Genomic DNA, 23399 nt, shown 5'->3' with positions numbered 1-23399 from the left:
CTTTTCTCTTCAATTTACATTTTTCGTCTTGTTTAGATAAATATGTAATGTATGTCCTTTTTAAAATGGTAAATTGCGTTACAAACCAATAACCACTAGATGGAGGCAGAGAGTCGCGAGATAGGCACAACCTCATATGACCTTTTACTTTATATTTTATAATTAATTTACATTTTACATCCATTTGAATGAGTGTTTCTAAACAGTTTTTCACGACATCTTTGAAGGTGTCACGGGGAGACACTGAACCTCTGATTTGACCTATTGTATGGGTGTCGGATTAATTTCGCCTCTGACTGAATGCATTTTTGATAAATACATATTTATGTATAATATAAAGACATATTTGGTCAGATATCCTTTTGTCAGACAAAGTTATGCTACCTTAAATTAACCTTGGAAATATTATTTATGATGGACGTAAATGAAACTCCTCAGATATCTATATATAGATAACATCCCTTTGTTTTATCTCTTTTTGCGACAGCGCTCCTGCTGAGACCACATACTGTATATAAGAAGATTGAGATGTAATCTTTGGGAAGGTATAACTTGTTATTACTATTTTTAGTCCTTTATAAAGACTGTGTGTTTAAGTATCGAATCATTTTGACTTTCTATCTCAGAATTATGACTTTCTATCATAGTTATGACTTTCTATCTCATAATTTCGACTATGGGGATATTTCTATTGTCAAGTAACTTTTCGTAAGATATCAATAAAACGGGGATGAATTTATATCATTGTATAAGTGACATGAGAAGATCAATCTCATGTCTGTAAGTTAAATCAGCTATAATCACTCTTTTAAAGTGATTAGTGACTCGTCTAAAACATTTAAAAAAGGAATAACTTCAATAGAATCATTCTATACACTGTAGCTTCTTTACATTGTAATAGAATGTAAAGAAGTTATATTCTAATACAATGTAACTTCTTTACATTCTAGAATTGTCTTTTGAAGATGAACAGGACATTTTTCAGTTTCAAGTAATGACTGGGTTACTTTCGGTGCTGCTTTAGTATTGATCATGTTTTAATATTTGAGTCATTTTGTGGATGATCAGATGGAGTTATGATGGTAGCAGTCGCCCAATTGCAGATTCAGCTTCAGCAAAACCTTTGAACACCGCCCACTGTGAACCCAGCGGACAGGGGTGTGCTAACGTAAGTCAGTAAACGTTACTGCGAGCTAAAACTACGAGTAGTTTAACGTTCGTTGTTTATTTGAGATTAAGTTAAAGAGTAGCTTGTCGAGCAACTACTTAGTAACCCTTTATATGATACTAGGAGGTATGTTCATAAAACAGGTCTGTTTTCGTTGTTTTGTTGTAACGTTAACGTAAGATAGAGTTTCATTTTAGCCGCTGTTGTTGTGGCCTGCTATCCTGCACGATAGCCTAGCTAAAGCTAAACTAGTTAGCTTCCGCTCGATCCTGGAGCTCTACTCGCGTCACATCTCCGAGACAACAAGGGGAATGGCACACCGTTTCAGCTAATTCACGAGGACGAGTTGTCGCTATACAGTAAGTTCAACACCCTGTTCCTCTGTTTGCATTCAGCTGAGTTAAGTGACGTTAGCAAAGTTAGCCGTCGTGCTAAACGTACCATCTGTTTTAAGTTACAGAAAGTGCTTTAACGTTTAAATTCAACCGAGCTCAAACGGCGAGATGCTCTGAGCTTCTGCTTTTGTAAAAGTGAGCTGGTGTTGATTACAACTGTGTATCAGTTGTTCAAATGAAGCAAGGTAATGGACAGGGAAGAAGAACTAAGACTTCTTATTGGTTTCAGGGCTAAGCTGTGGTATTAGCCTGGGATCAGCAATGAGAGCCTCTAGTCACTGATCGACATCTCACCAAAATGGAGCTGTACTGGTACATGTGAGTATAACATGTAGTTATTATTGCATTGCTTTTTTAAAGTTAAAGATGGGAGTATGAAACTGATGTGTACAGTTGCCTATCCCTAACGCATTCCCCCTTCTCGCCCTGTCTTTTCAGAGTTGTTATTGTATTTATCATTATCAAGATATTCTTCTACGTGTGCTGGTACCGATCAAGACAAAGGCAGCTGGCAGCGTACTTGAGCAACCCACGCAATGCTCAGATAGTCATTGTTGGAGGAAGGGCCTACCTTCATCAGATGTGCGAGAGACAGAGTGTAAGTGCAGACCCCCCCCCCCCCCCCCCATACACACACACACACGCACGCATGTCCTACATTTGAAACATATAATCAAGCTGAAGTGGTTCTTGCGTCACCGGGATTTGCCTTTATTCTGGCTTAGCCTAATCTAAAATTGAGGTATTAACCATAGTCTCTACGTTGGCTGAGGGACTTGAGTATGGTAGGCTGCACTCAGCAAAAAGAGTGAGTAACATAGCAGCAAATGTATTTCCTTTTTGAATGACAAATATGGCTATGACAAAATAGTTTTTCAGGACAATCTACTGTCAGAGTCTGTGTCTCTCTGCTGAAAAGACTTGAAGTCTGGTGGAGCTTTTGACATCCACTGGAAGCACATGTATGGTCCTTTTTGAGAGAGTTACTGTTTAGGTACCTGTTGTATCTGGTCTTGCAGCTCCACTACGAGAGGCTTTCTGGTGTGCGACAAGTCTCAGTACACCGTGCTGTCGATCACAGTTAACATTACTGTTGGTATACAGTAAATATGTTCGATGCCTTAAAATACGCAATACACCTTGGAGCACTGCCTATTTGGTCTCGGTTAGGGAGAGCATACAAGCTATTTTTGTACTGAAAAATATCAAGAATCTGTTTTGACTATCTGTAGCGAAGTCCGGCCCCGTTCTCAAAACTGTGGCTGATTTCATCCAACTGGAGTTTGCTGTAGTGAGAGAAAGTCAAGTAAGATCACAGTTGTGTTACATTTTTTGCAGAAGAGCTGTCTCTCTCATGTGGTTTTTCAGTCTGCTGCTTTCACAGGACTGGCCACGTTTCACTTTGTGACATACTGAGCGACTGTGTATTAATGGGTGCAAGGCTTCTGGTTTACACGTACTGTGTATGCTTACATTTTTCTGGTATGTTTGTTTGACTTTGTTGACAACAGAGATCTGGCTCAGCGGGTCACAGCCTCGACAACAGTCATTCAGTTAGAAAGTGCAACTGGAACTTTTTTTTTTGTGAAAATTTCAACCGTGCATGTGAGATTTTTTCGTGTGCAAATATCGGTAAAGACAGAGACGGCAAGTAATGCCTACATCTGAAAATGTATAATCTGAGGATTGTTTCAGATTCTGATTAGTGAATGTGATACGTTTGAGCTGCTCTTTAAGAATCCTTGAAAACTATCTTTCCGTTTGCTTTGTAACTTCTTACAATTTGCTGACACGCATGCCTTTCATACATATTTTGTAAATGCAGCTTATCATTTATTGTTCCCTAATGTTTTCAGAGATGCGTCTCCAATAGTAATACCCCCTCCACCCCTACCCAGCCGTTCTGCTTTACTGCCTCTCTAAAACAGCTGGAAGCAATCTCCAGGATTCAGAACCTTCCCAAACTCTGCTCCGTGAATCATACAAAACAGATTTCTCTCACTTCTTCCAACTTTTCCACACTACTTAGCGGTTATTGCAAAATATGTTGCATAAATGAAAGTTATCAGCACACATCTTTAAGAAATGATTCACTTAAACGTCTCCATAAAAAGTAGTTTGTCATTTCTTGTTGAGCTTGTTATTGCAGTACTTCCATCGAAGAGGCACTAACTGTGATATTTTTAGAGTTGCTTGGAATATTTGTGTAACAGGAAATGCCCCACTTGTTAAAAAACAAGTAAATTAAGCGGTTGAAACTCTGAGATAACTGGACTTTTGGCCGGGTTTTCCCCAGATCAGTGAACGTATCCTGTGTTCTATCTGAAACATTTGTCAGATTTTCCAGTTTAAGGATCATTTCTTTCTTGCCTTTTTATTTTTAAATGATCTCTTATGGACAGGTTATTTTTGATCCAACACAAAAAAAGCTGCTAATTACATTTCAAGTCACGACCCCTGAAGTCCTCCTACCTCCTCCTTGCACACACCTTTTGCTTCTTTTACCCCCTACTACTCTTGTTTCCTAATCTGTCCTTGTTCCACAGCTCTTCTGCTTGCTTCTATGTCCTCTCCTGCATCCTTTCCTTCCTCTCTCCCCGTTGGTCCCTCTCTCGTCTGGTGTGTAATGTTCCCTGTTTAGATTTTAATGGAATGTGCAGCAGGGAGGCCCCTCTGTCATCCATAACCCGGCACCCTGAATGCTTTCTGGAGAGACGCCACGACGACTCGTGGAGGTCCTGGGCTTAAATGAATCAAACATAGTGTCTGTGGGGGGTGGGGGGGTCTTTATGTAGTACCACTCACTAAGCATCTTGGACAGTCTAATTCACGACTACCTAAAAAGACAAAGTGAATCCAGAAGAGCCATGGGGGGAACTTTTGATACATGGCGGTCCCAGAGAGGAGTGGGAGATTCATAGGTTATTTAACTTCATCTTATTCATCAGCTCTGGAGGTCTACAGCAATAGGAGCGACTGTTGTAATTATCTTGAACCTGGTGTGGTCTGTTTGTGCTGCATCGTTCCTCATCACACTCTATCACTCCCACAACAACAGGATGGCAATTTTGAACTAATTAAAACCTTAGTCAAAGGCATCAATCAGCAATAAAAAAAATAAAAGAGCTGAGAGCTTCCTCACAGCTGACAGAGGAGATAAAATGGCTAACACGTTTATTATAATGCTCAAACCTTAGAGGTACTTACTAACCTCTCTAACTCATCAGTTAATACAACTGGCCATGCTGCGGCTGTTTGCTGCACTGTCCTTTCTTTCTTTAAAAGGACTGAAATCAACAATATATGTTTGAAAATGATATAAACACACCAAGTGCCTATTTATGTGATTCACCGTTGGACGTCTCGCCCCTGCGTTTTGTGTAAACGACTTCCTGGGGTGTTGACATGGTTCATCAGGTTTGGGCTGAAAACGTTCTGTGCTGGAAAACGCTTGTTGAAATACAGAAAATAACTGTTAACACAGGCAGCCGTGTCACGTACTCTTCTTCTCGAATACTGTCTGGCTGTGTGTTTTTAGCTGCGATCGTGCCTCAGTGTGTATAAACCTGCTTGTCAATCTAGGCCTGGAGCAAAGAGATGAAAGGAAGACTGTCATCATGGCCAGCAGCAATTCCCTCTCTGGAGATGTGTACAGTAAAACCAGCCTAGTTAGTATCCTGATAGTGTTAGCAGCAGTGTGGACGTTTGTGTTGTTTGCTTTAGCTTTTATGTTCACTGGTGTATGTATCTATGCTTCTGCTTTTTTTTGTGTGTGTGTGTGTGTCATTAACTCTCTGTTTCCTTCCCTCTGCAGCAAACGTCTGTCTGGCCCAGTTGGTATGGTGTCCAGGATGACCTGTCCATAGAAGAGCCCTCCACAACTCTGCCACCAGCTGCATCCTTCTCCCACTCGGACATGCCACCACCATATGAGGCAGTCTCTGGAGGTAGCACACACACACACACACACACACACACTCTATAACACAGTACCATGTGTCTGCTGCTTGAGTTGGAGGCAGGAAGACGGCTTGTATTTCGATTTCTACCACAGTAATGGGGAAAGGCCACCTCGTTTCTTGACTGAGTATTCCCTGACCTCGCTGTCTCTACATCGTTTCACTTTCTGTGATAGCGAATCAAGGTCACTGTGGTTTCAGTGGAGATGGCTTTGCTAGATGTGTTCTACTGAACAGGAAACGATAACTGAGCCTTCGTTACGTGCTTCATTTCTACTCTCATTAGAAGAGCGCTGCTACTCGAGCAACATTTCCCTTCAAACACGTGGTTCAGTGGAATTTCTAAGGTAGCAAAATATTGATGTTCACCCCAACCCACAGTGTATTAATCCAGGTACCTGCACAGGCTGGACCCACACATGACAAAGACTGTCCTCTACCTTCCTTTAAAACCACCAGCATTCGGACTCCATCAGAATCGGTGCATCGATTGCCTGATGGGAGATTCGTGTACGTTACTGATCATAGGGATCACAACCAGCAAATTACCACCAGGTGCAATCTGAACAGTACTTGCATCAGTTAACTTGTCTCTTCTGATTCTAAATGAACTCCCACATGTATGCACACACGGAGTACTTTGTTTGCTTTTGAAAGGGCAAAGTACACTGTACAATTTGGCGAGTTCCTTTATTCTGTGTTCCTCTTTATGTTTCTCAACATTGCGAGCTCAGGAATGAGCACACAAGTCGGCCAGATGAGTTGTTGAATCTTTGTATTAAGATTCGGTCTCCTCTTGTGCAAATGCATCTCTAATTTGATCCGAAGTGCTTGTTCCGTCTGGCAGCAGGATGTGGTTCTAGCGGGTGGAAGTGGTGACATTTCAGCACTAATTCTATTTCAAGATCTCATATTCGCCCCCACATCTGATATTTGTTCCCGTCAAAGACGGGCATGCTTTTAATATAGATATTTGAATGTATGATAAGTACTAGGTAGGTCTTGCAGCTGTTGTTAAAAATTGGTTCTTACACTTCCCAAATTAAAATATCTTTCTGCACAGATGAAAATTTAGCGTGGAATCTAATTCTGCAACCATTTGAGATATCAAAAAGATGTGGTATGCCATCGTCTTCACACGACTGCTCATGCGTAACCTTTTAATAGTGTTGTGTACTCGCACTAAAAGCAGCGAATTTCACAATGAGAGCAAACAAGAGAGACGGTTGAGCGGACAGTAAGAAGACTGAGGTAACAACTTGGCGACGAGAAGAAATTCAAAAGAAGTGCTGCAAACGTATTTTTTTGATGAGAGCGACGAGGAGGACTCAGGACCTCACTGCTCTGGGGTCAGTGTTATCCGACGACGTTTGTCTGTCCTTCCTCTCCATCACTGGGTTTCGGAGATTCTGACACGTTCCTAAAAACTAAAATATTCTATCACCACATTTTGCTCTCTCTTACTCTTCAGATTAGCCCCTCTCTTCCTGTGCACACTTTTGGGAAATTGGGAACGCTGTTTGACGCAGTGACACTAGTGTAAACGTGGCAGAATCTTTGTTGTGATTGGTCGTTTAGCCCTACTATTGAAGGTTATTTTAATGCATGTATGATTTTCAACTGGTTGACCCGTTTTCTCCTTTCCTTTCAGAGGACGATCTGAAGCCCCCTCCTTACAGCGAGTGTGCTCATGTCGACGAGGCTGACGCCGCCAGTCCCTCCCATCAAGCTCCTTTAATTTCTGAGGCAGACAACATTAGCATCAACGAAGCCCCGCCCCCCTACACACTGTCTCCCCCCGCACAAGTCGGTCAACAAGACGTCCCCGTAAGCCCCAGTGAGTCCCAGTCCGAGAGCAGGTCCACCTAATCGATACCGCTTTGCCTTTTCCATGCACTGCCTTCCTACATTCAACCTCAGTGATCGTAGCCAGCCCAACTCTCGTCACCTGAGAGCAGACGTTTATTTGGATGTGTGAATGAATGCGCTTGTGTGCGTTTGGTGGTTTATAGAGCAGAGTTCTTTTTCTACTTTGTATTGTGTTTAAAAAAAAGAAAGAAAAAAGGTCGTCCGAGTTTGGCAATAATGGATGCCATCAGCAAGCCTGTGTGCCTCAGTCAGGGATGCAGAACCTGCCTCCCAGCTAAGGAGGAAGATGGTACCCTTCACCTCCAAGCTCACAGGGAGTCTGTGAGACTCAGATCAGCAGAGAAACAGATACCGTCAAGTGTGTTCTGTTTGACGTTGTTCCCGCCTGTCCAAGGCCACTTCCTCTCACATATCTAACCAGTTGACTCTTTCTGCGAGCAGGTTTGGGGAACTGAGCTGCGTTTAGTTCCTGCTAGCGGGATGCATAATATTTGAGACATGACTTGACCTTTTGCGTGCTCGGTAACTTAAAAACTGCATTATTTGCATTATAGACAATCTAAAGTGTAGACGGTCTAATTAGATTTCGGTGCACCTTGCTGCGTAGTCGTGCATATTAAATAATAAGTATTTCAATTTAAGCAAACTGTTATGACTTTCAATGCTTCATTAATACTGCACGCGTGTTAGTTGAAGACAAAGCATGTTGACGGAGAACTATTTGATAATGAATGCACTAATTGTCTTAAATAATTACCTCATTAGCATAACCGGTTATGTTTAATATATCATGGTGATTAAACTGGGACATTAGGCAATTCAAGTGCCTATTACATCTGTGAATGGAAGTGAGCGAGGACAAGCGGAAGCAGTCGGTGAAATAAATGAACACTTTATGGAGGTAGACAAGAGACTGTTCTCCGTTGGTCGTCACCTCTACTGCTGGGTTCTGTCTGTTGCGTTTATATTCGCACCTATATGCCAGAAATCAAGAATCTGCGCAAACAAAATAAATAAAAATAATTATTTTTATTTCTGTGTCTTTTTAAAAAGTTGTGGCTTTTTGGACAAAAGGTCTTCAGAAATCTGAAATTGTTGCTCTCTCCCTTAACTACATTCTGTAGTGGTAGATCCAGCAGTAAGATAATCAGATCAGTTATGAATTGTATTGTAAAAAATTAAAACAATCCTCCCAGGGCTGTGAACTCAGGCTCAAGACAGCTTTGGAGCCGAAGGCCGAAAAGCCATCGACAAAACTCAGTTATCGCTTCTTTTTTTTTTTCCATAATTGTTGCAAAATGAAGACGAACCAAAAAAATGCTTTTTATAAATTGCGCCGTCTATTCCTTGTAATCTTCATCTACCACAGGCTGGTAGAGGTCCGTGTGTTTATATTCTCTGGTATAGCATTGCTTTGGGAGACGTTGTTACTGTGCTTTTTGTATCGCTGCAATTCAGAAAATCCGGAAATAACACTGTAAGACGGTGCACCCAAATGATCCACTTCCTGTTTGTTTCAGCAACAATGTAATCCGTGTACACTCTCTGAACATTACAACAATACACGAGAAAGAAAAACAATATGAATGCTGTATTAATGCATGTGGGGCCTTTGGGGAAGTATAAGGGGGTCTTCATGGAGAATCAGGAGTTGATATGAAATGTGTTTTATTGATAATCCTTCATATTGTGATGACAAATCGTGGCGAATCCATCACTGATGCCTTTCCTGTGGTTTTAAAATCTGTCTCCAACAGAGCAGCTGTAAAGTACAAATCGCAATGTAGCGCTCCGTTGATTTCACTTAGAGATCGCAGCAGCAGCATGATGCCGATCGACGAGCTAACCCATGGTGTTAGGCTCCCACTGTGATGTATGTGCTGTTTGATTACTTCATGTTCATTCCCATGGTGGTTGACTTATCGCATCTCTCCACTTAGTAGCTTTGTGTTTTGCTTTGGGTGGGTAATCCGTGTTCTGTATTAAACTGTTGTTCATAATTGTGCTCGTGGTTTCCTGCTTTATCTTGTGTGTGTGAAGTCACTTCCAAACAATTTACCTGTGCTGTAGAGGAACAGTTGCTACACTCCGGTTACACACAATTCCTTAATTTCACACTCGTAATAGGTCATTTTCTTTCTGTTGATGTGAAATTACTTTTCATTTTTAGCAGATTTGATGAAGTTACATTTCTGTTGGAAGGCTCAAGTCCAAACCGAGACAACTTATTTGCGCAAACTTCCCTCTTTGTTTTTCATAACAAGCATTTTATTCAGGCTTCATTTTGAACGGGACTTCCTTGATTTGTCTAATTTTAGAAAACCGTTTTAACAACCAGTGATGACAAGGAATAAAATGCTGAGTATTGTCTTTATTGTTTCTATGATGTGCCACTAGAGAGCAGTCTTGCACCAGTGATGACCCCCCCCCCCCTCCATGTTTGCCGCCTTCACCTGTTGCTGAGCCCGTGTGCTGAGTGCGACACAGGCAGTGCTCCTTGTCGCCATCACTTCAGTGTTGGTTGATGCATTTTATTACATGTATTTGTGACAAATGGCGTCGACATTTGCTCCAAAGTTATTTTTCTTTAGATGGAAAACCGGAAAAAAAAAATTGGTCTTGATCAAGATCAATAGCACAGCCCTCTTGTGGAATAGGTAGCAGAGTGGATACTCAAGGACATTAATTTTTCATATCTTGGCCTCTGAGCTGCCGCATCACTAAGCTGCATACAAATCAGCCCAACTTGAACAATTCACAATGTGTGTTTGCGTGATTATGAACCTTTCTGGAAAGCGAAAGATTGTGTATGAGATAAAATATATATTATTAGGAATTAAAATGTACCTTCATGCTTTATCGATTCTATTATGCGTTGTTTTGGAGCAGTTCTCCAGATATCACTTCAAACATTGTAATCCATCAAGAATGCAGCGTTCGTTCATTCACGTGTTCGTGTGTGACAGTATGTATTGCGTCAGTGTTGAGTGTAGTTAGATAAGCGCTCTGTGTTTGTCACTCCTGAATGCTGTGCACCGGTTTGGCTTTGAGTAATTGATGCTTTCGGGGGGAAAGATTTGCATTTTGGGAAACGGGCAACAATCCATCATTTAAACCGCTTTACTAATCATTACGTCTCAGTACAAGCAGCTGTATAATGAATGCAACACGGAGCACTCTCCTCAAGGATATTTGCCCAAGCCCTTCCAAGATTATTGAGGTCTTTGAGGCCATTTGAGAAACGGAATAGATGGCTCAATTACTCTCCTTTGTCCGTCAAAGATGTATTGCACTTCCAAGCCTTGCCATAGGTGAATTGCCTATGAAATGACTAGTATGCATGCGCAGCGGGCGTGGAAAAAACACATCACACCTTTTAAATTCTGCAAGACAGACACATTCCAGGCATGGGTGAGGCTGGATAAGATGTCAAAAAATGTGCCTGTTATTGATTTCCCACCTCAAAGTCATTTCAAGAGGGGATACCCGTCAGTAACCTCACCACCGGTGTTATTTTACGCCGTTTAAATTTTTATCTCCCCACAAATTCATATTGCGTCCTTGTGCAAGGACTGTAAAACATCACAACAGAGTTAATGTTAATATGATCTGCAGGTCATTTACCCGCGAACAGATTTCTTCCTTTCTTTGTCTGAACACCATCACTTGTTTCTTCTAGCTTCCGACCTTATTTTGGTTGGGTGTGATATAGCCAAATATCCATTAAACTGTGGCTTATATGTATTTAAAGTATGTTTCTGATCTTTGATATTATCAAAGTAGTTTTATAGTGACTGGGTGAATCATGTCAGCGTTAAAATACTTAACATGTCAGTTTAAGTGTAGACTGCCCACTAAACTGTGGAGCTAAACAGTTGCTCGGGCATTTCAGGGGCAAATAAAATCCATTTCTACCAATGATGTTTGCTTTGCATCGGAGGAGTTTGAGTAAGGAAGAGCAGCAGTGGAAAGTCACAATGTAGTTACTCAAGTCCTGCGCTTAGCTACCGTTTTAAATTGCTCACACTTTACCTGCAGTCTGCGTTTTATACTTGTGGTTATGCTTTTTACTCCACTACATTCATTTGATCTGTGGTGATATTTTACAGATTTCAATTTTACATAAACACATGATGATTAAAGATTAAACCAGTGGTTCCCAACGTGCTCCTCTAAACGTAATTCATAGAACGATACAGTATATGTTTCATTTATGGAACAGTTTGTGGCCCAAAAAATTACAACAAAAAATATTTCACAAAAGTAAAAGATAAGAGAATATACCCCAAAAATAAATGAATGCAAATCTGTGTAACAGAACTTTGTTTTTCTTCTTCCCCGTGAATCATCTCACCACCGATCCGATTCATCTTGTGTTCCTTAGGTTGGGAAGTACCAGACAGAACTACCTACAGCTACAAAGCAGATCCAACCAGCAACAGGAAAATGCAACGGATTCATTGAAGTATCAGCATTAACAATCTAATAATGTCGTATATATTTCGATACTTTGATACTACAAGTACTTTAGCTGAAGTATTTCTGTACATTTACTGAAGTAGGATTTAAAATCAGACCCTTTTTACTCCTAAAGTAGTTTTCTATCCTTTATTTTATTGGTAGTTTTTGCTTGAAGTAAAGGATCTCTGTACTTCTTCCACCACTGTTGTATGATCCATTCTGAGTTTCCTTGAGGCCATCATCATCCAGCGGTGGACATGCATGAGTTATTATAAGTGAATGGCATTTAAAATGCATTGATTAGTAATGAGGCACATAATTCAGTGATTGCAAGGGGACAACTCAGGAAGAGTAACATGATATCAGGGCCAGGAAGATTTTAAGAATGTGAAAGCAGCTTTTCTCTTCAGTGATAGGACTGAGTGTGTGTGTGTGTGTGGTTGGCTTCACATGGTGTTTTTTTTTAAATACTGCTGTCCATCCCAGCTTCCATCAACATCAAGTGTCAACAGCATGATAAGCATGTTCATCATGTCTCCTTGGCCGCCAGTACAGATGTAATCTAGAGGGCAGGGTGCTGCTCCTGTGCCTTTGTGATGACAGGATAAGTGAGGATGTCAGACGGGGGGTAGGATGAGCACCTGGTGCAGACAGGTATGTGTGTGAGCATAATGAGGTGGCACGTTGTTGAGTTTTAAGAATGTGTTATAACCTGCTGGATATAACCATTGTTAAAGAATCCACTACTTATTGTAGTCCCACCAAACGGCAAGAAAGCAGTGTAATACGTGTCTCTGGAGTCGGCACGTTTTGCATTTTTAATCTCAGAAAAGTTCCCCAAATGGAAAGCTGTCATCCACGCTAGTGAGTTTGTGACTTATATCCACCACTGGCTTAATCTGAATGATGAAAAGTGAAAATTAGAAATGCCCTCCTCAGCTGAGAGTTGGTGCCGAAACAGTTTGGAAATATTTATCTGACTTTCAGAGAAGTGTTGTAATTCTTATCTGGAGTTAGTGTTCCAAAGTGTTGCATTTGCCCTTCAGCGTATTGGGTTTTTGACGTGACGTGCATTTGCAGACTTTTCTTAAAGTACCACGAGTCGAAGAAGCGTGTCAGCTCCTTTCAAACAATGTCTCTCCGCTTGTGCAGTTTGCAGAAAAACTTCAAAGGTGCAGGTGCGGACCAGATTGAGTTTTTCTGGGAGCTGTCAATACGCCAGACAAAGACATGCAATACACAGAGGTGTTTGTGCAGAAAACAAGAGAAGCTGTGAGGGAAACGGCACAGACGAGACCGGTCTGCAAATCCCTCCGAATGGCCTGAATCCTGCCGACCTCTGACCTCGTGTTCATTTTGCATTTTCCCTGCTGGGCCTCACTGCTCACCTGCTGTCCATCACAACAACTTCCAAGTCGCTTTGTAAAAAAAAAGACGCCTCCTGTCTGGTGCCTGGGAAACTGAGAGGACTGTTGTTTCCCGTTCATCAGCTTAGCAAGAATTTACATTTTAATTGAATCCTGATGTTTTGGGCTGAACCGTGCTTGCTGAGTAACTGGAACTCCCTCAAAGAAACGACTTACAGGCTTGAAGTGTGAGTCCACAGAAGATGACAGGCAGTCAGACCCATTCACATTGACTGTGCAGAATACTGCATGTGCCAAGATTTCACATGCTGCCATCAACCGGAAGATTCTTGGAGAGCATGTGCGTTCGTGTGTTTGTGTGTGTAGGAATGTCACAAAACTACAACCAGGCTTTGTGTGCGTATTTACACATCAGCTTCGCTGTACTTCAATAAGTTTGAATGTGCCAAGATTTGTCATGCCTCCATTGCCAGGGACATAGTTGGAACGTGTGTGTACAGACAGCAGGGAATCAGAGTTGTTTCTCAATTAATGAAATAATACTTCGGTTTATAAAATGACTCAAGTTCTCAGAGCATCAAGGTCGAATCTTGTTTTATCTCTGGTGCGTGTGAAAAGTAAGGGAATCAGCATCTATTACCTTTTATGGAAGGTCCAATTACAAAGGAAAAGTTATCGTTTCATCCTTTTTGTGCTCTCTGTCTCTTTATGTCCTCTGGTCTTGAGGGGTCTACTAACTGATTTCACACTCCTGAAACAAGTTAATAGTTGGAGTAAAGCTGGAAAGACTGCGTACCCTCACTCCTGCAACATTGAATTAAGACGGAGTGTTCTTTCTTGAAAACTTCTGCTCTTCCCACTTTCTCATTAGACTAGCACCAGTGCTATTTCAAAGGCATTGCCCTGTAGGTTTGCGACACAAAGAGCCAAGGTAAAGGACCCTACTTACTCTGTCTCATTTGCAATGGTATGGACAGAAGCCCAACCCATTACAATGCAATAAAAATGCAAATTTACAATTGTTATTATTACATTATTTCCAGACTGTGGCACCTGCAGCTTCCATCCAAGTGCTGTTCACTGCATCGAGATGAAGATTAACTTCTGCATTATCGCACTGATAAAGAGCAACTGAAAAGTCAAGAGCGTGAATTGAACGACAGGCTGCCAGCGCCAGTTTCCAAAAGAAGTCATTAGGATTCCGACTAATTACATCTGGTCTGACCTTCCAGTCTCATTGCTTCAACCCGAACAAATAGATCTGCAGCTCGCTGCTTGTGCCTCGTGCATATGGAAGTCAAAATAAAGTTGTGTTCATAAACGGCGGCATTGTAACTTGAGCTTCGGCGTGTCACGGGACACCGTTAGTGTTGTAACAGTAAAGCAGATAAGAGTTAATTAACTGATAATGGCACTCTATTCATGAATAGAAATGAAAGGGTGCGAGTCAAGAGAGAAAAATGGACTTTCTGTAGATCTCAAAGAAAAGCAGATAATTCTATTCCTCTTGATTAAGTTCCACATTGGGATGGCGTGAATGCCAGGATTTCTGAGTGATCTTCATCACAGCTGCCACAACAAAGTACTAAACCAAGGAGTATGAATTGCATCATGTCTATTTCAATAGACAATAGACAAATTGCATGACAGGCCTCTTGGAGGAAAACACAACACCTGTTAAATCAGAGCCTTTGATCTCTTGATGATGACCTCTTTTATTCACTCCCACTCTTCTTCTAAAATATGACGGCAGAATATGACGGCAGAACAAATCGATAACAACAGCACCAAGAAACCAAAAGACCTGCGGTTTTGTGGGAAGTGAACTTAACTAGAGGGCAAAAAAACAACAAAAAAACACAATTCTTCCTTCCTGTATGCGCAGCTTTTGATCAACTTTCCAGCTGGGAAAAGCTGGGGTTTTATCGGCTCTATCCTCCTCTCTCACAAAAGAGAAACAATGAGCTTTATTCCATTACACTGTAAATCCAATCTCATGCTTCACGCTCTGTAGAAGAGTAGCAGAAAGAGGGAATGAATGAGATGGCGTGGCGAAATGTTGACACAATCCCACAATCCCTAAGGCGACACCCGGCGGCCATCGGGGTACAGTTGAGGGATACTGAGCAATTAACCAGTCAACCAGGGGGCTGATGGGGCCCCATGTAGCTGACGTGTGTCGCTGAAGTGAAGAGCGCTCCCTTGGCTCGACAAAGCCTGACTGTTTACTCATTCTGTAGCCTGTTCCAACCAAGACATCACACTTGGAAATCAGCTCCTTTTTTTCTGAGGGAAAGCTTCCAAGTGTAGAATTAAGAAATAATTTGTATTTTGCTGCTTAAGATGTAGACTTGCACATATAAGGTCTGCTTTGTTACCACCATATAATGCAATAGAGCACATCCTGGTCTTCTAAAAGCAAATCAAGATGTCTGTACACGATGGGCTTCGGAATGAATGCCTCTGTTTCCGCTCTTGACTCTCCCAGACATCCGATGAACACCAGAATTAATAATGGATTAGGAGGAAATAAATATTTAATTCATTAAATCTGTTGCAAACAGCTTGTAATATTCGTTGATCTATCTCCTGCATGATTCACGCGGCAATATATCTTTAAAAAGCCCACAAGCTATTTGTTTCCTCGCATATGGAGCAGTCTCCGTTCTGTTGCGTGCTGGGGAAGTGGATGATTACTAATGCTGTAGACACATGTTATCAGCGGATGAAAAGAAACCTGCTTGAGATCTAACATTGAATATTGCAACATAAAAGCAAAGCTGCGAGTATCATCCAACATAATTGACATCTTCAATGGCTGATGCCACCTTACTAAATATTGTAAACTGTGGGCTGAAATGTGGTCTTTGTAATTACACTGTTGATGCAGTTGCAATAACATAGTTACTACATACATGTGATGACTTTGATGCTCCGCTGACTTTTCCTCGAGCGCCACCATGAGGTTAAAATCTGTGGCTAAAGATAAAATCTCTCAACAACTATTAGATGGATTGTCATTCAATTTGGTTCAGGCATTCATGCGCCATCAGCAGGTTTAAATTTGCTGCCAGAATACTTTCTGTTTATGACTAAATACCTGTAAAGCTAATAACATCCAGCCTACATTTTGTGTCAAGGTTCTATTACAAAGAATGAGAGGAGTGTGTGATATCCAGGCCCTGGCTGTAGACTTGTTCGTTTTTGACCAAGGCGTTCAAAAGGAGATTGAAATCGATCCAAATGTCCTATATATTCTACTCTGTCAAATAAAGTTTAGAAAATAAAAGATCTGCAAGTAGGTCTGCATTTCTGACAGACGTGACTCCTCACATAAGCAGAATAAGTTGTTTGATTACCAGTGACACCACCTTTGAGTCTATTACCAGAATTAATGTTATGTGACTTCATGATTAAGCAGTGCATCATGCCCACTTAACACGGTCAAAACCCTCTGCTCAACAGAGTATGCTGCTTTTAAAAATCTTCCACCATGTGACGAGGCTTTTTAAATTTAGTGCAAAAGCATGCAGTCTGGCCAATACCATTAAACATTACAAGCGGTCTGTGGTCTCTTGTTCTCCTTTGAATTCGTGCTCTGAGAGGCACTTTACTTCACATGAGCTCGCTCCGTATAGTTTGTCTGGCGTATCCTGACTGAAGTGGTCAGACATTTGCTTTCATCTTGTGCAAAGGCATGCCTCAAAGATGGGTAAAGGTGAAAGTGACTCTTGGGGGTGGGAGAGGGGGGGGGGGAGGCTTGTTCAAAGCCGAAGCAAAAGAGCTTCTTCAAGAAAAAGAGTTTCTTCCTCTTTGCAGAGTGGCCTAAATTTCCCGGAAACTAGCAGGTGCTTCCATCTTATAATGCTATTTTGACGGTTCCCCGTTCCACTGTGTGGAGAACGCTATAGACTCTCGTGATATCACTCTCTCGTATCAGAAGGGGGAGCAGCTCTTAAGGCGACTGCAGAGAGAGAAGTGTGTCTAATTATATTCACAGGTAAGTGCACAGTCGTCGCTCAAACGTGCAGTTGTTTTTTCTGGAAAAATAAATAACAGACTCTCCCTCCTCGCACACAGCCTGGTCCTGCATTGACTTCTAACCTCCAACTGGAGAGCTGTCAGCAATTGAAATTAATTAACTTGTCCAAAGTGAGGCAAAAACAATTACCCAAGCACGAGCGTATAAGAATGGGCAGGTTATTACAGTTTCTTGCAGTTGGCCCTTACAGGAGACGGACAGAGATGATGGATGTCTGTATTTCCAGTGGTGCCTTCGTTCTAATGAGTTCCTGTGACGTGTTGTAGATTCATTATGGAAAAAAAGTTTCTGCATTACTGAGAATAATAAGAAATGATAATATCCCAGTAATTAGTACGATTTGTATCAGTTGCTGATGTCAGCCTTCTTGCTTATTTCCCTTCTTTTTAATGGGCCGGTTCACGAACGTCAGTGTTATGAAAGGAATATGAAGATTAGCTCTGTGATATACAAAGCCAGCGATGTGCTCCATTTACCAAGGGAATACATATTTTAATGGAAGCTAAACATTTCTGCCAACGCTTGTCAATTTCTTCCGCCTGTATCCGTTAGACGAGCAAACTGTGAAAGCCTCTCAGCTTTTTGACATTTTTCCGTTTTTCCTCTGCAGACCTAAGAAGCACACGCAAATCAAGGTTTCCAAAAACTCTGGAGATAGAAACGCAGCGTAGCGAGAAGACCAATCTTGATTTCCTGCGGCACACCTGCTTAGAGTGCATCACGGTTCACACCAATACAAACTCGCTCTACGTCGGCCGGTCTGAAGATGTAGCTCTGTTGTGTGCTTGCATTGTGAGAGTGAGAAAGGCGGTGAAACAAAGGCACAAAGTATTTCACGCACATTTCTTCAATCTACTCTTTGTGAATGTAATATTGGAGCGTATGATGCCTTCAGTTATCGAGGACACACTTGTGCATCGAGAGAACAGACGGCACCGTGCGGAGGGAAGCCAGTGAAGTCACCCGGAACAACACAAAACAGTGTTGAAAGAAACTGCTTCTGCCGAGTTTGGAATTAAGAGGATTTGTTGCTGTTTTCTGAGACAGTTGGTGAACGAACAGTTCATTTGTCTGCTTAATCTGGGATGTAAATCTACACTGACTATATGGAAGCGGGAAAGTGGCTGTGACTGGAGGGTGATTTTCTGCAGATAAGGTTGTATCTTTAGCTGATAGCATTGCCATAGTAATACAAGATCCTTTTCTTTTTCGAAAATAACACACGGTTCATATGGTTTAACTGGACAATTCCAAGCTATATAAATGAAATGTGAATTATTTTAATTGAGTGGTAGTCCTCTTTTAACTCTGGGTCTGCCTTCAGAAGATTACAATGCACAGGAGATGATGGTCGTTTTCCCCTCTGTGGCTTCTCTGGATTATACGCGCCTTGAGTACTTACATAAGTGGCTTTATTTTTCTATCCATTTAGCCATGGGTAGCTTTTGCCTACTTTATCGTCACTTAAATTGCTTTTGGCTTCTCAAATTTACTGACTGGGAATAAAATATCTTCTCGACACAGAGGAAAATCAGCAGACTGCACTCTTCACTGTGAATGGCGAACACCATGCCCAGCAGTCACATACATAATTGTCCTCTATGGCCTCACTCTCTCCGTTTTGACATTAATTAATCTCAGGCAATCTCCAAACTGCCCATGGGGCCAAGACCTCACGCCTCCAAACCTTCAATTCCCATGATTGAATTTTACAGAGTTCATATCTCTCCAGCCCCTAACTTTGCCACTTTGCTAATGGTGAAGGGGAAAAAAGAAGACACTAAAAAAGAAGAAGTGTAGAAGTAAAAAAAAAATAAACTCTCACCATCAGCCATATTCTTTTTGTTATCCATCATGGGCCATGGAGGGGAGGACAAAGACAAATACAGCCAGCCAGAATCTTGGCAGAAAGCGAGAAAGATGACCCCACTGGACTCTGGTGCTGCATTTCATTATCTCACACAGTCCATTCATTCACTACCTTTGGATGGACCGGGCCCTGAAACACTCGATCACACCGATACACTGCATTGTAGCGGGCTGATGTGACCTGTGACGCACAGCAATAAGATTAAGATGGTGTAAACTTCCATAATGATGTTATAAGTGAGAACAGGGAGTACAAACTTCACCCAGTGAAGTATTTTCTTTTACGACAGACTCTGACCTGGTTTTAAATTTTAAAACAAGATAAAGAGTCTACACAGCCATGCTAGCGGCTCTGTGAGGCTGTACTTAGGCACAGTTGAACAACTGACTGCTACAACGCATGCTAACATGATATGCTGAGATGTTTAGCAGGTATAATGTTTGTTCATCATATTAGTTGAGCTTGTTAGCATGCTCACATCTGCTAATAGGCGCGAAACACAAAGTACAGCTGAGGTTGATGGAATATGTTGTTAGTTTTGCAGGTATGAACCAAAGTATTGGAGAAATAAAACGTTATGACCTGATGGTGGTGCTGGATAAAAAGTTAATTAGAGAGGTGTTTGAACTAATCCTGATCCAATAGTTCTAGCAGCCCAGTTGCCAGGAAAAGATTTTGACATTGAATGTCAATGTTTTTGCATTTGATGAGCAGAGCAAGTGGGGTAGTATTTCGAGTGACCATTATTGAAAGTTACGTGGTATAATAACGAGTATAGCAGCGAGACAGTCCACTAAGGGTGGATGGGAGGGGTGGTGGATGGGTCAAACAAACACTGGACGACTTTCACCCAGGAGACCGCTGTTTGTGTCCCGTGTGAAACCCAAACTAAAGGCTGACTTTGCGCATGTTGCTTTACTTAAGAAAGCCCGCAAAGACGGTTGTCATTTATTCGTGCCAGTTACGGGGCTTATTATTTCAACACAAACCACAATCTTTTATCTAACCGTCACCAAGTAGCTTTGTTGCCTAATCCTACCCAGTTGTTTCGCAACATTAACCATGTGGTAACCATTGTGCATTTCTGCAAGCGTTCTACAAGGCTAATATGAAACATACTTATGAAACTTTTTTTTTAGTTCCGAAATGTCGACATTCAACGTATCCCGTGGTTTGCGTACATATTTTTCTGGCAAGTGGGTTGCTTTTTGAGATATTTCACAACAACTCTGAGGATCAGTTCTCAGGATTCATCAGGAACCATGAATTTTTAAATTTTGTGATAAAATGTTGAGACATGTCACAGGTTGGGTGAAAACTTTAATCTGCTGGTGGAGCAACAGAAAAAAATACACTCAATACCTCACCAAAGTCATTAGGGTTCACCCTCCGGGCACCATGAATATGTACGACAAATTTCATGGAAATCAAACCAATAGTTGGTGAGATATTTCATTCTGGACCAAGATGGTGGACTACGGCTCAGACCGACATAGTCATCCTTAGAGCCATGCCACGAGCATGACTGTAAGGGGTCAAGGTATCATCTCAGATCTGATACACTTCAGCCTCTTAATAATCTTGCTGAGTCTGTCACCTCCAGAACTGCTGTCCCTGCTGTCGCAGACATACTTCCACTGACACTGTGACAGTTATAGCATCATTGCCCAATCCTTCCTCCCGTGGAGTGTGGCAGTGAAAGTAGACTTTGTGGAGTCCTGGCTCTACAAGGCCCTGGATGCTGCTGCTGCAGGGCCGCAGTAAGGCTGAGTAAGCCTGAGAAATCGCATGGCTTTGGCCCTGCTGCATCGTGGGATGGCTCATTGAGTCTGCAGGTATGGCGCTCAGAGTGAGGAATGACTGCAGTCTCTCACAGCTGGCCGGTTTTGCTCTCTCTCTCTCTCTCTCTTTTCATGTTCCTCCCTCTACCCCTGTCTGCCCCTCTCCAACACCCCCGCCCACTTCCTTTGCTCCTGGGAAATGACCCCTTCTCGCTTTCACTCACCTGTCCTCTCACCTCACTGAGTCACTCATGTACAGTCATTCTTGCACAATCATGCATATGTGAAAGCATCAGAGTGTGCTCAAATCTCAACCCCCACATGTGAAAGTTTTGCATTTAGGTGTCAGTGAGCGCGTGTGTTTCGCGTGTCCCAGTGGCTGGCTGGTTGGCTGGTTCTCTTTGCAAGGTATGAGCTGACCTGGGTCTCCAAAATGGCAGAGAAACTGCACAACAGATGGCATGTTTGGGATTCTGGGGGCACGGATAATTTCAACCGAGGTTTGGCACCAAAGCGCCTCCCCTCCTTCCATCACTGTATACAGATACACACAATGCTCACACATGCCATCACAGATAAACAAGAAGCAAACACAACACCAAATACACATGCCAGGGAATATTCTCATCGCAGTATTTTGTCCCGTCTGGTGTGGCGTTTGTTTTTCCGGAGCATAAAAGTTGGCCTTCAGCTTCTGTCAGTGTGACATTGCTTTGAAAATAGTGTTTGGTCACTGCACTTAGTACAAAGAATATAAAACCCTGTTTCTTCAAAAAGCCGAGCGATCAAACGCTATGCAAACAGGCACAGCGTAGACACGTACACCAATACACCCCGCTGAGATCTTATGCAAACAGGTGAAATATAGGAGGCTTCTTCTGAAACTACATTTTTTGTGGTTGCCTGGCAACTTGAGTTGGTTTGCTTGACATCAAAACAGGAATGCTGAGCAACAATGGTGGCCACACAAACACACACACTCGCACCCCAGAGGAGACTTGAAAGCCGGTGTCGGTTTGATTCATTCTTTCTCAGGCCTCCCATCATGCACTAATGTACTCCAAACCATCCATCACCGAGTCACCGCATTATTTTTACTGATGAAACTTGCTCTCTCGGTGCAGCTCAGAGCCGAAGCCTCACTCTGAAGCTCAGCTGGAGCTCTGTGGGTTACGCTTTTAAAACTATTGTGCGGGAGAGCAAACCATGCAGAGTAAAAGAGCCTGCAACTCCTGAAGCGAGGAGAACAAACTTCTGGAGGTCATAGCACTTTCACTGGATGAAACTATATTCGATGATTTTCAAACTAGCATTTGAGACTTTAGCTTATTGTTTTGCCGAGCGCTGACACGGCCTTTGGCATGCCATACCTTCATCCAGTCTGTTCTGATATTTTAAGAAAGCTCCCTGAGCAGCAACAGAAAATAAGAGGTTACCCACGCATTTCCCGGAGTTGCCCCCCCCCCCCCCTTGTGGGTAGCTACATGTTTATGAAAATGACCTGATTTGAATATATATGTGGGTACACAGGAGCCAGGGCATTCACAGAAGCACGTTCCTGTTGAATGAAGAGGCGTAGGCTGTTGTTGACTCCACTTGGTGTCTGTCAAAAAGACAGACACACGCTTGCTGTCAACCCTAAAGCTGTGTACGACACTCTTTGGGCTTTTGGAGCTTGACAGAAGCTGCCGTCATTCACCAGAGGATAAATAGGTAATTGAAGTGGGGATGTCACGAAGGCACAGAAACACAGTGCTGTCGCATCTCCCCTCTCCTCACACACTCGCACTCATATCTGACATGACATATGTTTTACTTTCTAAAATTTGCTGTTGTGGAAGAATGAATCTATTTAATGCTATTTTCTCTGTTAAAGCAGTTACAAAACACTTCATTCACAACACTGGACAGCTGAGTCCCAGTGGTGACAGATATGCATGTCAGGGTTCAAGCCCTACTTTCACCGCATCCTTGAAACTGAATCCTTACCAGCTCTGTTAAAGAGGATGCAGTTTTATAGGTTTTGCAGGGGAAAAGGCTCTACAAATGTTTTTAGTTGTCTATAAGCAGGGCTATACGTTCAAATGTAGGCTAAAACTCCCAGATTAACATGCAAATGCTCTCGGGGTGATTGCTTTTCTTTGGCTGATGTTGACCCCCTGACCTCCCTGGATGAGGCAACCCACAGGGGAATTTAACTGCTGGAATAAAGAGCGTATATTGAGGTAAAGATGTCGAAATAGCTCAACTTGTCCAAATGTCAGCCAGCCCTCTTGTAGCCCCCGGCGGTTTGGTGGGCTGTGTTCCTGCCCTCCACCTGCAGGACAGCTGTGCACCGCTGCCACGTTTCTTCCCCGACGCGCGAAGTGGGGGCGCACTCCTCAGCCATCAAAACCTCGCTCGTGAGATGCGCAGCTGGGACTGGGAGCAAACATCGGACACGTCGTCCACCTCCACTCCGCTTGGCCTTTTGTGCACAAGCTCAGA

The 23399-nt window shown here is 42.3% G+C and overlaps 1 protein-coding gene across 1 annotated transcript; it reads left to right on the top strand.

Annotated features, from left to right (window-relative positions):
* The first annotated feature begins 1161 nt into the window (after positions 1-1161).
* On the top strand, positions 1162-9385 carry LOC306793839 (uncharacterized protein). The gene is made up of 5 exons (XM_079291627.1): positions 1162-1527; positions 1793-1881; positions 2002-2161; positions 5378-5510; positions 7174-9385. Exons 2-5 carry the CDS (start codon positions 1862-1864, stop codon positions 7389-7391), a joined length of 531 nt encoding a protein of 176 aa, XP_079147753.1. The 5' UTR covers positions 1162-1527; positions 1793-1861; the 3' UTR covers positions 7392-9385.
* The last annotated feature ends 14014 nt before the right edge of the window (positions 9386-23399 follow it).

This window comes from Melanostigma gelatinosum, assembly GCF_949748355.1.
Source record: "Melanostigma gelatinosum genome assembly, chromosome: 20".
Lineage (NCBI taxonomy): Eukaryota > Metazoa > Chordata > Actinopteri > Perciformes > Zoarcidae > Melanostigma > Melanostigma gelatinosum.
This window is presented reverse-complemented; position numbering and strand designations above follow the sequence as displayed.